Consider the following 12,786-nt stretch of genomic DNA (forward strand, 5'->3'; position numbering starts at 1 on the left):
TAATATACGCGAAGGTTTAGCAAATAAAGTAACATAATATCATCCTTACCTTGTAAGTAGTGTCGGGTATATGCGCATGAGACGCCTTCGTCCATTTGTCTTCCGTGATCAGTCTCTTTTCTACGACGTAACCCGTGATAGGAGAGCCACCATCGTGCCTTGGCTTGGTCCAGGTGATGGTAATACTGGACTCCGTGGTCTCCACGGACCTTGGCGCTCCAGGGGCACCAGGCGCGTCGAATGGATGTCTCGCCTTAATAGGCTCAGTTGTCTGAACAGGGTCCGATTGACCGTATTGATTCTCAGCCATTACCCTGAACTCATAATCCCTTCCAACAGCCAAGTTCTTCACGCGTAAGAACGGAGTGGTTACGTATCCGGATACTTTAGTCCAGTTAGGCGTACGCGCTTCGCGTTTTTCAACCACGTAGTTGGTAATTTCACCACCACCATTGTCTTTCGGGGGGTTCCAGTACAACGTGAGAGCTTCACCCTCGAATTCGTCAGCGCGAAGGTTCTCTGGCTTGCCAGGTCTATCCAGCACTCGTACATTGATCGTAGCTGTATCGTAACCCGATGGATTGCGAAGTTGTAGCCTGTATTGTCCGCCATCAGAACGTTTGGCGTTCTTGACAACGAGTGACGCAGATTCTGGTGTAATCTTCTGCGTCATTCTTGAGTCTCCGTCGACATCAAGAGGATTATCTTCAGCGAACCAAGAAGCGGTCGGTTGCGGGAATCCTGTGTATGGCACGTGGATAGAGAAGTCTTCTCCAGCACGAACAGTAATATCCCTGACTCCACTGAGATCCATGCAAGGCTTATTAGGCTGTTCAGCAATTGTGATGTCTGATGTTGGCTTGCTTGGATCTGAGCGTCCAACGTCGTTGACTGCAATGACTCGGAATTGATATTCTTCACCCTCCTTGAGTTTAGGAATGGTATGCACAAGGCTCGGGATTGGAACATCGTTGACGTCCTTCCAGTCCTTGTCGCCCTTAGCCTTCTGTTGGATTATGTAACCCTTAATCTTAGCTCCGCCATCGCTCTTTGGCGGTCTCCATGATAATGTGACAGAATCCTTAGTAACTCTGTCAGGTTTAGGCGCCTCTGGAGCACTGGGCTTAAGGCGTTGAGTCTGGGCTGTAATCGGTTCGGTTGGTTTGCTGGGTTTACCAGGACCAGCTTCGTTAACTGCAATGACGCGGAATTCATATCGGTTTCCTTCGCGCAAGTCCGATACTGTGTAACACGTATTAGGTGTAGGGTAGTTGTTGACCTTGACCCAATCACCTCCGCGTTCTCTCTTCTCAACGTAATAACCAGTGATGGGCTTACCGCCGCAGTTCGCAGGTGGCTGCCATTCCAGAGAGCAGCTATTAGCGCTGTATCCGGTAATCTTAGGTGTGTCAGGCGCATCTGGAGGATCGAATGGAGACTTCGCAACAACAGGTTTGCTCTCCAAAGGATCGGAAACTCCGTACAAGTTCTCAGCGCGTACTCTGAACAGATATTTCTTGCCTTCAGTCAAGTTCTTGACAGTGAACGAGCACTTCGGACAGAAACCGGCGACTGTTCGCCAATCGTTGACACCAAATTCTGCCACTTCGACGACGTATCCGGTGATTTCGCTGCCGCCGTCGTCCGTCGGCGGGTTCCATGTGAGACTGATGGAGTCGTGTGTGACAGGAGTGCAAATAAGAGGTCCTTTAGGCACTCCTGGCTTGTCGACGACGATAACTTCAATATCGGCAGAATCTTTACCATGTGCATTGCTGGCTGTGATCGTGTATTTTCCAGCGTCGTCTCTTGTAGATTTTTCAATGGAGAATTTAGTCTCATCGTTCTTTGTCTCTGTCGAAAGTCTGTGCGATGGTACAAGCGGGATCGATCCCTTGGTCCAGGAGATGGTTGGTGTGGGAGCACCAGAAATTGGAATGTTAATATTAATAGGTTCGCCAGCACGGACTTTGACCTTACGCCCGATGAGATGGTCTAAGTGTAGTTTTGGTTTCTCCTTCATAGGCTTGGCGATGAACACATTTGAAGGATCCGAAGGTTGACCAGGGCCTGCAGCGTTAACTGCCGACACTCTATATTCGTATTGGTGGCCATCTTGAACTCGGTCGTCTTCATATTCGTTGAATTTGACAGGGTCCTTATTCAGTTTTATCCAGCGGCCACTTGCCTTATCTCGTCTCTCAACGTCGTAACCAAGTATGTTCGACCCACCGTTGGAAATAGGCGAAGACCATTTGATCTTAATGTGGTCTTTATCAGCGGACACCAACTCTGGTTTACCAGGCTTACCAGGTACTGTGTATTGGTTCTTAGCGACAACAGCCCTGTCTGTTACCAGAGGCTCAGAACGTCCTTGTAAATTCTCAGCGAATACTCTAAACTCATACTTAGTTCCCTCTTGAAGTCTGGGTACAGTAGCGTGGTTGAATTTAGGATTGATATACGTAACAGCCGGTACCCATCCACCGCCGTGGGTGAGATCTCTCTTTTCAATGACGTAAGCTGTCAGTTCACTACCGCCATTATCCTTAGGTGGTTTCCAAGATAATGTGACGGACTGAGCCGTGATTTCTTCGTATTCGAATGGTGGCTGTGGTGGAGCCGGTACATCCAGAACAATAAGGTCGAAACTGCCTTCGTCCGATCCAGAGTCGTTCTTCAACATTAAATGGTATTTGCCTGCATCTGATCGCTTGCAGTTCACCGTATGGATAATCGTGTGATGACCGACAGATGTGACTGTTGTCCTCTCATTTGATAGAACTGGTTTGCCATCGCAAGTCCATTTAACCTCAGGAGTAGGCTCTCCAATAAAGTCCACGTCCAAATGGAAGATAAGTCCGGCCTTGATGCGGATTTCTTTAAGTGGCGTAATGATCTTTGGCGCCACAAATCTATCTTTAGCTGTAATGATATCTGAAGGCTCGCTAGGCTCTGATTGGCCTGCTTGGTTAACTGCGATAACTCTAAATTCATAATCTTGGCCTTCAACCAAATCAGGTACCGTAGCCTTATTCTTATTGGCTGGGACGTGCACTGCGTTAACCCAATAGGGGCTTCCTTTCTCCTTCTTTTGAATGATGTAGCCAGTGATAGGCGAGCCGCCATCAGATTTAGGCGTCGTCCATTGTAAGTCCACGTGGTCTTTGGACCAGTCAGTCGCCTCGGGTTTGCCAGGCGCCGACGGTTCATCGAATTCATTCTTAGCCACAATCGCGCGGTCTAATTCTAATGGCTCAGATTGACCAATAGCGTTAACAGCGCTAACCCTAAATAGATATTCCTTCATGTGGATCAATCTGGTCACTTGGTGAGAGAGGAAAGTACTCATTCCGGCGTCAGACCAGGTTCCACGTGTCAAATCCATCTTTTCAATGACGTAATGCAAGATCGGTGATCCGCCGTCGTCCAAAGGTACCTTCCAAGTAAGTGAGCAAGAATCTTTCGTGACGTCTGAAACGACCAAAGGTTTTTCCGGCCTCGAAGGCTTGTCCAATACAGTGACTTGGGCAGCTCCTGAGCACACTCCAAGGTCGTTCTTGAGGGTCAGTTTGTAAACGCCTCCGTCAGCTCTGACAGAGAATGGAATGTCTAGAATGACCCTGTTGTGCATAACTTGGATATCGATATGATCGTTGGGATGAACGACCTTTCCGTTGATCTGCCATTCGACCGTCGGTTTCGGCGCGGCCTCAATAGGGATTTCGTACTGTATTCTTTGACCAGCTTTGACTGTCTTGTCAGCCAAAAGCATTTTGTCAAAGTGCGGTGCGCAGAATCTGGCCTTAGCGACTTGAGGTGTGGATGCGTCACTAGGCTCGCCATTTCCTGCCTTGTTAACGGCGATGATTCTGAACTCGTATTCTTCGCCTTCGGTCAAGCCGGGCACAGTGGCAGTGGTCTGGTTTCCTGGTACGGTAGCGGCGACTTCCCAAGGTCCGTAACGCTTCTTGGCCTCGACAATGTAACCAGTGATGGGTGATCCGCCATCCTTCTTCGGTGGCACCCATTCCAGGTCCATATGATCCTTGTCCCAGTCTTTAACGACCGGTGTTCCAGGTTTGTCTGGGGTTCCATAGGGATCTTTAGCCGTAACGGGTTCGTGGCCAATAAGAGGCTGCGATTCGCCTTGCTTGTTGACAGCGCGTACCCTGAAGTTGTAGTCGTGACCTTCGATGAGATGGTCGATTCTGATGCTGCAAGCTTGGACTTCGCCTGCCGGGATCCACCGCAAGTTCTCTTGATCCATTTTCTCGACGACATAGTGCGTGATTTCGCTTCCGCCGTCATCCTTGGGCGGTTTCCAGCGCAACGTGCAGCCGGATTTGGTGATGTCATCGGCTCTTAGTGGACCCTCTGGTGGTAAGGGTACATCCAGAACAACGACTTTAACAGTGGCAGTGTCTGTTCCATTGTGGTTTTTGGCTTTGAGTGTGTAAGATCCGGCATCAGCGCGTTTGGCGTCGATGACTCGGAACTTGGTAGTGTGCGCGTCGTTGGTGATCTTGACGCGGTCGGTGTTGATGACGATGTTGTCGCCGTGGGTCCATTCCTTTGTGGGGGTGGGTTCTCCCGCCACTGGGACGTCCAGCTCGAAGTTCTGGCCGGCCTTGACCTGAAAGACAAAGGTGAAAATTTATTTAATTTTTGAGTACAGAATTTACTGTATTTTTCAACGGCAAACGTATATCTCGTTTTAAAATAGCAGAAAGAAAATATAATAATCCGAATAAGGTTTAATAAAGTCAAAATTTTGAAATGTTCTTTTTAAAATTCCCGGACACGGCTTTATTCACGATTTATAACTCTAAACCGAGTGTTATAAACAGATCTCTCACTAATAGTGCGAGAAATATACCTTGATATCAAACATGAAGTTTCTGTCGATATGTGGAGCCAGGTTCTTGGGTCTGGCGAGGTGGGGGGCGGTACTGTCGCTGGGCACTCCCGGACCGGCTTTGTTGACGGCCCGGACACGGAACTCGTACGTGTTGCCTTCGATTAGGTCCGGAACTTTGCCGGATGTTACATCGCCTTCGATCTGTGAAAATATCGTATGTTAATTTATGGTTCATTTTAAGTTTTTGGAAATGTATGAAAAATCATGATAATGTATATCAACAATTTTTTATCTAATCTACAGGGTATCTTTTTTTTTTAAATGTCTTGACTTTTTGGTCTCCTGAATCAGTTAAATATATTATTTAATAAATATCTCATATTTTTAATTTAAGACGAATATTCTAGTGTAATTCCTGTAGCCAATTTTACCCAAGAAAAATAGACTATCTCGACACGTTAGGTCTCTTTACGAGAATGTCCATTTAGTTCCTAAAGTCCTTAAATTTCCCGTTCACTAAATATACTTTTCCCCGATTGTCCCTTTCTTCCAGTGATAGACGATTTCGACAAATTACGTCAGTATACATACATACATATGGTCACGTCTATATCCCTTGCGGGGTAGACAGAGCCACCAGTCTTGAAAAGACTGAATGGCCATGTTCATGGCTATTTGGCTTAATGATAGAATTGAGATTTAAAAAGTGACAGGTTGTTAGCCCATCGCCTAAAAAAGAATCCCAAGTTTGTAAGCCTATCCCTTAATCGCCTTTTACGACATCCATGGGAGAGAGACGGAGTGGTTCTATTCTTTTTTGTATTGGTGCCGGGAACCACACGGCACGGCACTATTATAAAGAATTGATTGCATTACCTTAGCACACTCCTCCCAGTCGGGCGAGAACCTGTCCTTCTTCTCCACGACGTAGCCGGTGATGGGCGCGCCGCCGTCGCTGTCGGGCCGCGCCCACTCCAGCTCCACGAAGTCCCGGTCGAAGTCCCGGACGCGCGGCGTGCCCGGCTTGCCCGCCACGTCGTACGGGTTCTTGGCCTCCGTCGCGTGCGGCGTCGTCAGAGGCTCGGATTTGCCTTGCCTGTCAATATTTCATTATTGAGATACGATGTTTGTAGGTGTGCCGTGTAATCACCGTCACTTTTGAGAAAGACAACATAATCTTTTTCGAGAATAAACCAACTAAGGCGCAACGCCCATTTACAATGGCATATATAAAGTTGTTTTACTTCTCCGTTATTTGATAAGAATTTAACAATGTATTTCATCATGAAGCTAAGAGAACACAAACTATGATAAGCAAAATCTTAACATGAACTTTGAATGTATGTACTTTTCTCTCATCTTTACGTGTTTCCAGTAAATCCATATGCAGTTTGTTTTTCAATATTTCTTAATCCGTATTACTAGCGCCATCTGTCGCCACAACACATACATGTTCACAGACCGGAATACATTTCTTATTGGTCTATTCGCTATTAGTAATGTCAAAGTCCAAAAGTAATATACGCCATTTAATGTCACATACCTGTTTACAGCGCGGACTCTGAACTTGTATTTATGTCCTGGCTGCAGTCCGTCTACAGCTAAGCTTGTCTCTGGTCCGTCGGTTTCCCCGGCGGTTACCCATCTTCCAGTGGCCTCGTCCATTCTCTCCACGATGTATTTCTCTATGGGCTGACCACCATTGTCGGCTGGCGGGTTCCATGATAACTTGGCGCCGTGGGCGTGAACGTCTGACACCTGGGGAAATGAGGTTTAGAATTGTAATTAGATCTTGTCGGATTTTAATCCTATCCTCGCCACCAGACTTAATTTTGTACTACCTAAGCCATAAATGGCTAGAGAAATTTAAGAAATCAGTCTGACAGTCACCTATTTTCTCTATACAATCTGTAAAATACTTATCTAAGTAAATTCCACCGCTGCCACTATGAAGTAAAATCCCACAGCTGCCACCAAAAAATAAATGATACTTTAAAATATATTGAAAAAATTACCTTAAGCGGTCCTCCTGGCGGGCTGGGCACACTAAGAACGATGACTTCCACTTCAGCCACGTCTTTTCCGTTTACGTTTTCTGCAGTAATAGTGTATCGGCCGCTGTCGGCTCTGGTGGCCGCCTTGCAGTTCAGCTTCGTGTTGTAGTCGGAATGCTGGACCTTCATCTCGCCGCCAGACTTCACCTCTTTCTTGGCGAGGAACCATTTCGTTTCGGGCATCGGTTCGCCAGTGACCTGGGAATTATATAAAAGTTGGTAAGTTACACAATAAAAGTTGATTTGTTTTCAGTAAGTAGCTTTACATGATGAAAAGATTTCGCAATGGCTTATCAAGCTGGCCGGAAAATAAAAATCACTATATTATAATTCCTTACTTTCAACTAGAACGTTTATCCATTACTAAATGGAGAACTGGATCGGTTTTAGTCGCATCATGCCAGCACTTATTTCAAATTCTTTGTTGTGAATACGTATTTTCACATGACATGTCATTTATTGAAGACAATCCTACCTTGACATCGAACCCGAACTTCTGTCCGACTTTAATCTTGATGTCCACTAAGTTAGTGCGGTCGATCTTAGGCGCGAGGTTGCGTGGTTTCGCCACTATCGGGTGAGTACTGTCGCTCGGTTCGCCGGGGCCCGCTTTGTTCACCGCACGGACTCTGTACAAACATAAATAACATTTAAACTTTATATTAATTTAATAAAAAACAGGAAATCTGTTTAAAATAATGCTTCTTCAATAAAATGTTAATACTTTTAATATGCAGAAGTTAGATTCGGCAAGCAACCACTGACATAACAACAGGTTGGATGTATGCTGCTTTCAAAGGGTCATGATTGAGACGTGAGAAAGAAGTGATTGTAATACCTGTCCCATTGGTTCAACAAAGAGAAAGTCGATGTGGAGTGGCTAAAATATTCAACATATTTTTGGAGCTCACATTCACAACTCTACTTCCCCATTTACAGAGGCACGACAAACATTACAAACACCATAATATATAACTCAGAGACAGAGGTGGAAAAGTGATAGTAGAAACTAATTTAATTCTCTAACCTAAACTCATAAGTCTGTCCTTCAACTAAATCAGGAACAGTGCAGTTGGTCTGATTGGCTGGCACTTCTAGAGCCTTCTCCCAGTTGCCGAACTTGTCCTTCTTCTCCACCACGTAGCCCTCGATGGGGGCGCCACCGTCGGTGGTGGGCGGCGTCCATTTGAGGTCCACGTGGTCCTTGTCCCAGTCTGTCACGCTTGGTGTGCCGGGCGCGCCTGTAAAATTGTTTAAAATCAGCTTAAAACAGCTCCAAACAGCGACTTCGTTTGCGCAGAATTTAAATCAAACCACCCTTAATATGCTCTACGAGTAAATCCCCCAAAAAAACAGAATCGCATATTACAAATTGCTACCACACCACAAATAGCTTTAATGGGACATTCAGTTTCTTCACAATGAAAAATATGCAATTATGAATGGGCTATTCACACGGATACGAGGCATGTAAATTGTAATATCCTGATTGTTTCATAAATAAATAAGTTAAAGAGTTACTTGAGTTTTACTTTACATTACTTCTTCCTATATTTAATATGTCAGCTCTTGTCGATACAGTTAAGCCGTCCGCCATTATTTCTTTTGTATGTCATTATTTTTTTCGGTATGTTTGTACTTAACATATGTATATATACACATTTGCAATGGTAAACTCACCAGGCTCATCAAACGGATTCTTAGCGACGATGCTCTGTTCAGAAGTGAGGGGTTCTGACTCTCCCTCTGAATTAACAGCAGACACTCGGAAACGGTATTCTTTGCCAGGGGTCAGGCCAGTAACGTCACATTCTGAAAAATTAAGCGTAAATTTATTTAAGTCTTAGCGGAGATCTGGTAAATCATGTCTGTAAAGAAAAAGACTTCCTAATCAAAGAAAAGAACAAGGGAATGTATTTTGTCTGTCTCTTTCTAGAACAAAAAATAATAATTAATAGAATGTCTTTCCAGCTACTAGTAAAACCTATGATGATGATGGTACTTCTTCAGAAATTATGTTTGCTTTAAATCTAACGAATTCCTAAACAAATTCAAAATATACATACTGGGCTCTTCAGATCTAGCACAAGGCACCCAGCATCCCGTCTCCGTGTCCAGCTTGTCGATCTGGTAGTACTCGATGGGCGCGCCACCGTCGTCCTTCGGCCGCTTCCATTTCAGTGTAGCGCCCTCTTTGTGTACGTCCGAAATCTGAGGAGAAAATATATAAAGTATCTTATTTATAAAATTCTCGTGTCACAATGTTTGTCTCCGTACTCCTAAACATAAACATTATTTATATGGCAAAACAACGTTTACCGGGATAGCTAGTATGTACATATATTTTTACACCTGTGGTAAAAATTGTGTAAAAAAATAGTTCGAAATATCTCGCTTAATATGTTCTCTATCCTCCTTGTTATAGTGATGGAAATGTTCAATTTTAAGAACACGTTTCTAATGATAAGAGCTATCTATTGTTTGTCTTGTTTTGTAATAAGTGTAGAAACCTTAGCATGTAGAGAATTAAACTTGAAAGAGCAGGTCAGAGGAGTAAGGTCAAAAATCTAAATGTTGCTAAGTACATACATAATGTACCAAGTTTTTTAACAAGACTTACTTGCAATGGCCCCTCAGGTTTCAAAGGCTTATCAGTGACCAACACATTGATGGTGACTGTGTCCTTGCCGCTAGAGTTGACGGCTATGACAGTGTACTCCCCGGAGTCGTCGCGTTTGACAGGCCTGACCACCACCTTGGTGAAGTAGTCGGGACTGTCAATCATGACAGCCTTGGATGGACGGAGAGGAACGTTCTGGAATCTGGAAAGAAATGGAATTTTTACCCTTTAAATTCACAATAATTATTTAAGGTATCTTTTCATAACAATTTGTGATCAGTATTGAACCGAAATATTGTGAAGTGGGAGAATTTATTTAAGAGTTGAAGTAAGCCGTTATCAGTGACCACAGTTAAAAAATAAGACTCAGACCGATTAGAAAAAAATATTTTTGACCTGATTGAGAACATTTTTCTCGGAGTTTATTAAGTCTTTATATCGCTGAGGTCTCCTAACGATATTTGACTAAAGAAATCTAGAAATATTGTCAAAATTTAGTAAGAATTGAGGAGGTTTACCTCCAATCGACTGCCGGAGCGGGTTCGCCGGTGATGGCCGCCTCCATCTTGAGGGTGGATCCGGCCGAGATGGTGACGTCACGGAGGTGTCTCCTGTCGATCTTGGGCGCCAGGAACCTGGGTTTGGCGATGAAGTTCTTGCTGGCGTCAGAAGGTTTACTCTGACCCGCCTTGTTGATGGCGATCACTCGGAACTGATATTCGTTGCCTTCGATTAAGCTGTGAAAAAAAAAAATGTTAAATAAGAGACGAGGTAACAAAATTTATTTTGAATAAAAAAGCTAGTTAAGGTATAAGAGAAGTCCTCCACAATATAGCTAATAAAGAGCAACAGAGAGAAATAAACCATTGAAAACAAAAAAATTGGAGATAAAATTTGTATTTTATCTCCAATTTTCTTGTGATAAAGAAAATTGGAGATAAAATACAAATTTCATCTACAAGTAGAGTAGCATATAAACGGAATCTGTCGGAGGTTCCTACTTAATATTCACGTGGGTATTTGAGTATTTTCTAACACCTGGGGAAACGAAACAGATTACCCCTCTTCTTAGTTACTTGCTTATCTTCTATCTCCATGGAGCGTAGCATTGAGAAACAAATCTCCTCAACTTTACCTAATATCTTTTATAAAAACGTATAACAACTTACCCATTAACAGTAGCAGTAGGCGACGGCGTATGCGTCTCTATCGCCTTCTCCCACAGTGGACTATACTTGTCCTTCTTCTCCACGATGTAGCCAATGATGGGAGACCCGCCGTCCGATAGGGGAGGTTCCCACTTGAGGTCCACGTGCGTGGCCGACCAGTCGTCTGGGACTGGCGCCGATGGGGCTTCCGGTACAGCTGAGGGGGTAAATAAATAATTTAACACGCTTATGTTAACCAAACAACTCATTTTAAACTTAAAATATTCTTCAGGGTACACGTTAAGTGGATTCGTTTCCTTGCATATATCTGGAGTGTCATTTAATAGATCTTTCTAAAATCTTAAGACTTTTTATTTATATTTAGACGACTTTATATATATAAACGTCAAGAGTCCCCTTCTGAAGGTACGAATGATAACAATTTTAAAGAAACGTATACGTAAAAATTAAAAAGTAAAACCACAATTGGCACAAAAAATTTGGAAGTTGTTAAAATGTTTTAGTGTGATGGAAACATATTGGCGCTTTACTATGATCGGAGAGGTTATCATACTTACTGAATGGATCCTTGGCGACGATGGCGCCGAAGGTCTCCAAAGGTTCGGATTCGCCCTCCTTGTTCAAAGCCTTCACTCGGAACTTGTACTCGTGGCCAGGGATCAACCCGTCGACCTGTATAGAACAAAATGATTTAGATACTTACACAAAATCATGACTATTTCCTGAAAGCACAGACAGACACTGCAACGTCACATGACATGATACCTGCATACTGCTTTCGTCTCAGCTATATTCATAACGCTCTTCTTTCTCACTCCCACATCGTGGTCGTAACGAAACTGAGGTTCTCTTTACAGAAAGGAAACATGATAATCGCCAGGAGGATAATAATCGATGTAAGCATCGATGACTTCTAAAAACATCTGTATGTCTTAGCGAAGACTGCACACATCATAAATTTCTGATACTACCAAATCAATGTTTCAGTTCAATGTATGCAATTTTCAATAAATTTTTTTTTTACTTTTAGGTAATAAAATTCACAAAATAACTCTAACACACCTCCATCTCAGGCACATTGCCCAAGGTCTTGCCCACGGGCACCCAGTTTCCTGTCTCGGTATCGTATTTCTCCACCAGGTAAGCCTCGATGGGTTCTCCACCATCGTCCTTGGGCCTCTTCCATTTAAGTGTGCAGCCATCTTTGTGGATATCTGACACTTCTAGTGGGCCTTCTGGCTTCTCTGGTTTCGCTGTTAGATAAAAATAGTTTAGTTAGTTTGACGGCCTCTAAGGCTCAGCGGTAGTACGCTTGTCTGTGACACCGGAGGTCCTGGGTTCGAATCCCGGTCAAGGCATGATGAGAAAAAAACTTTTTCTGATTGTCCTGGGTCTTGGATGTTTATCTATATAAGTATTTATTATAAAATATAGTATCGTTGAGTTAGTATCTCGTAACACAAGTTTCGAACTTACTTCGAGGCTAACTCAATCAGTGTAATTTGTCCCGTATATATTTATTTATATTTATATTTATTTATTTATAAAAATAGTTAGGTTAGAGTAACTCGTTTTTGAAAACAAGAAAATATTACACATTGATATGAGTAAAGATAAAATGAGAATAATAGTAGGTTTAATTTCGTAATTTCTTTTCTTTAAATCAAAAATAATTTATGATGCGAGAGAGATAGGAAGAAAAAATAGAGAGGTAAATAAATAAAGAGATAACTTACATGTAACAATGATCTCCAATTCGGCTGTGTCTTGGCCGTATTTGTTGACGGCCTGAATCTTGTAAGTTCCAGAGTCCTTCCTGCGCGGACTTGAATGTTGATACTTGCTGAGATATGGAATCTCAACCACTGTGAAATTTAAATACTTATCAATAAATATGCGACACTCAATGGTCCACATTATTTTAGCCAGCAATAGAAGCATACAGATAATGAAAAAATTTTTGTGAATTTTGTGATATTTGTAATGAGGATCTACTCTGCCATATATCGTGATATGACGCAAAATTAAAACGCGGGGGCTATACAAACACTGGTAATGTTTGACTGTAAGGATAGGCGAGAT

At 43.2% G+C, this 12,786-nt stretch overlaps 1 protein-coding gene across 9 annotated transcripts in view; it reads right to left on the bottom strand.

The window, feature by feature from the left end:
• Nucleotides 1-12,786, bottom strand: part of LOC106138038 (twitchin) — a 112,986-nt gene that overhangs the window by 33,005 nt on the left and 67,195 nt on the right. For all 9 annotated transcript variants that reach the window (XM_060951494.1, XM_060951495.1, XM_060951489.1 and 6 more), the window contains 15 exons: nt 12,441-12,569; nt 11,767-11,957; nt 11,262-11,376; nt 10,705-10,900; nt 10,054-10,272; nt 9,536-9,737; nt 8,982-9,126; nt 8,596-8,727; nt 7,943-8,156; nt 7,391-7,544; nt 6,877-7,113; nt 6,405-6,619; nt 5,738-5,957; nt 4,880-5,062; nt 50-4,636 (listed from right to left, as the gene is read on the bottom strand). In XM_060951494.1, coding sequence (XP_060807477.1) covers nt 50-4,636; nt 4,880-5,062; nt 5,738-5,957; nt 6,405-6,619; nt 6,877-7,113; nt 7,391-7,544; nt 7,943-8,156; nt 8,596-8,727; nt 8,982-9,126; nt 9,536-9,737; nt 10,054-10,272; nt 10,705-10,900; nt 11,262-11,376; nt 11,767-11,957; nt 12,441-12,569 — 7,139 coding nt within the window. The remainder of the gene's footprint in view (nt 1-49; nt 4,637-4,879; nt 5,063-5,737; nt 5,958-6,404; nt 6,620-6,876; nt 7,114-7,390; nt 7,545-7,942; nt 8,157-8,595; nt 8,728-8,981; nt 9,127-9,535; nt 9,738-10,053; nt 10,273-10,704; nt 10,901-11,261; nt 11,377-11,766; nt 11,958-12,440; nt 12,570-12,786) is intronic.

This window comes from Amyelois transitella, chromosome 25 (genome assembly GCF_032362555.1).
Source record: "Amyelois transitella isolate CPQ chromosome 25, ilAmyTran1.1, whole genome shotgun sequence".
NCBI classification, from domain to species: domain Eukaryota; kingdom Metazoa; phylum Arthropoda; class Insecta; order Lepidoptera; family Pyralidae; genus Amyelois; species Amyelois transitella.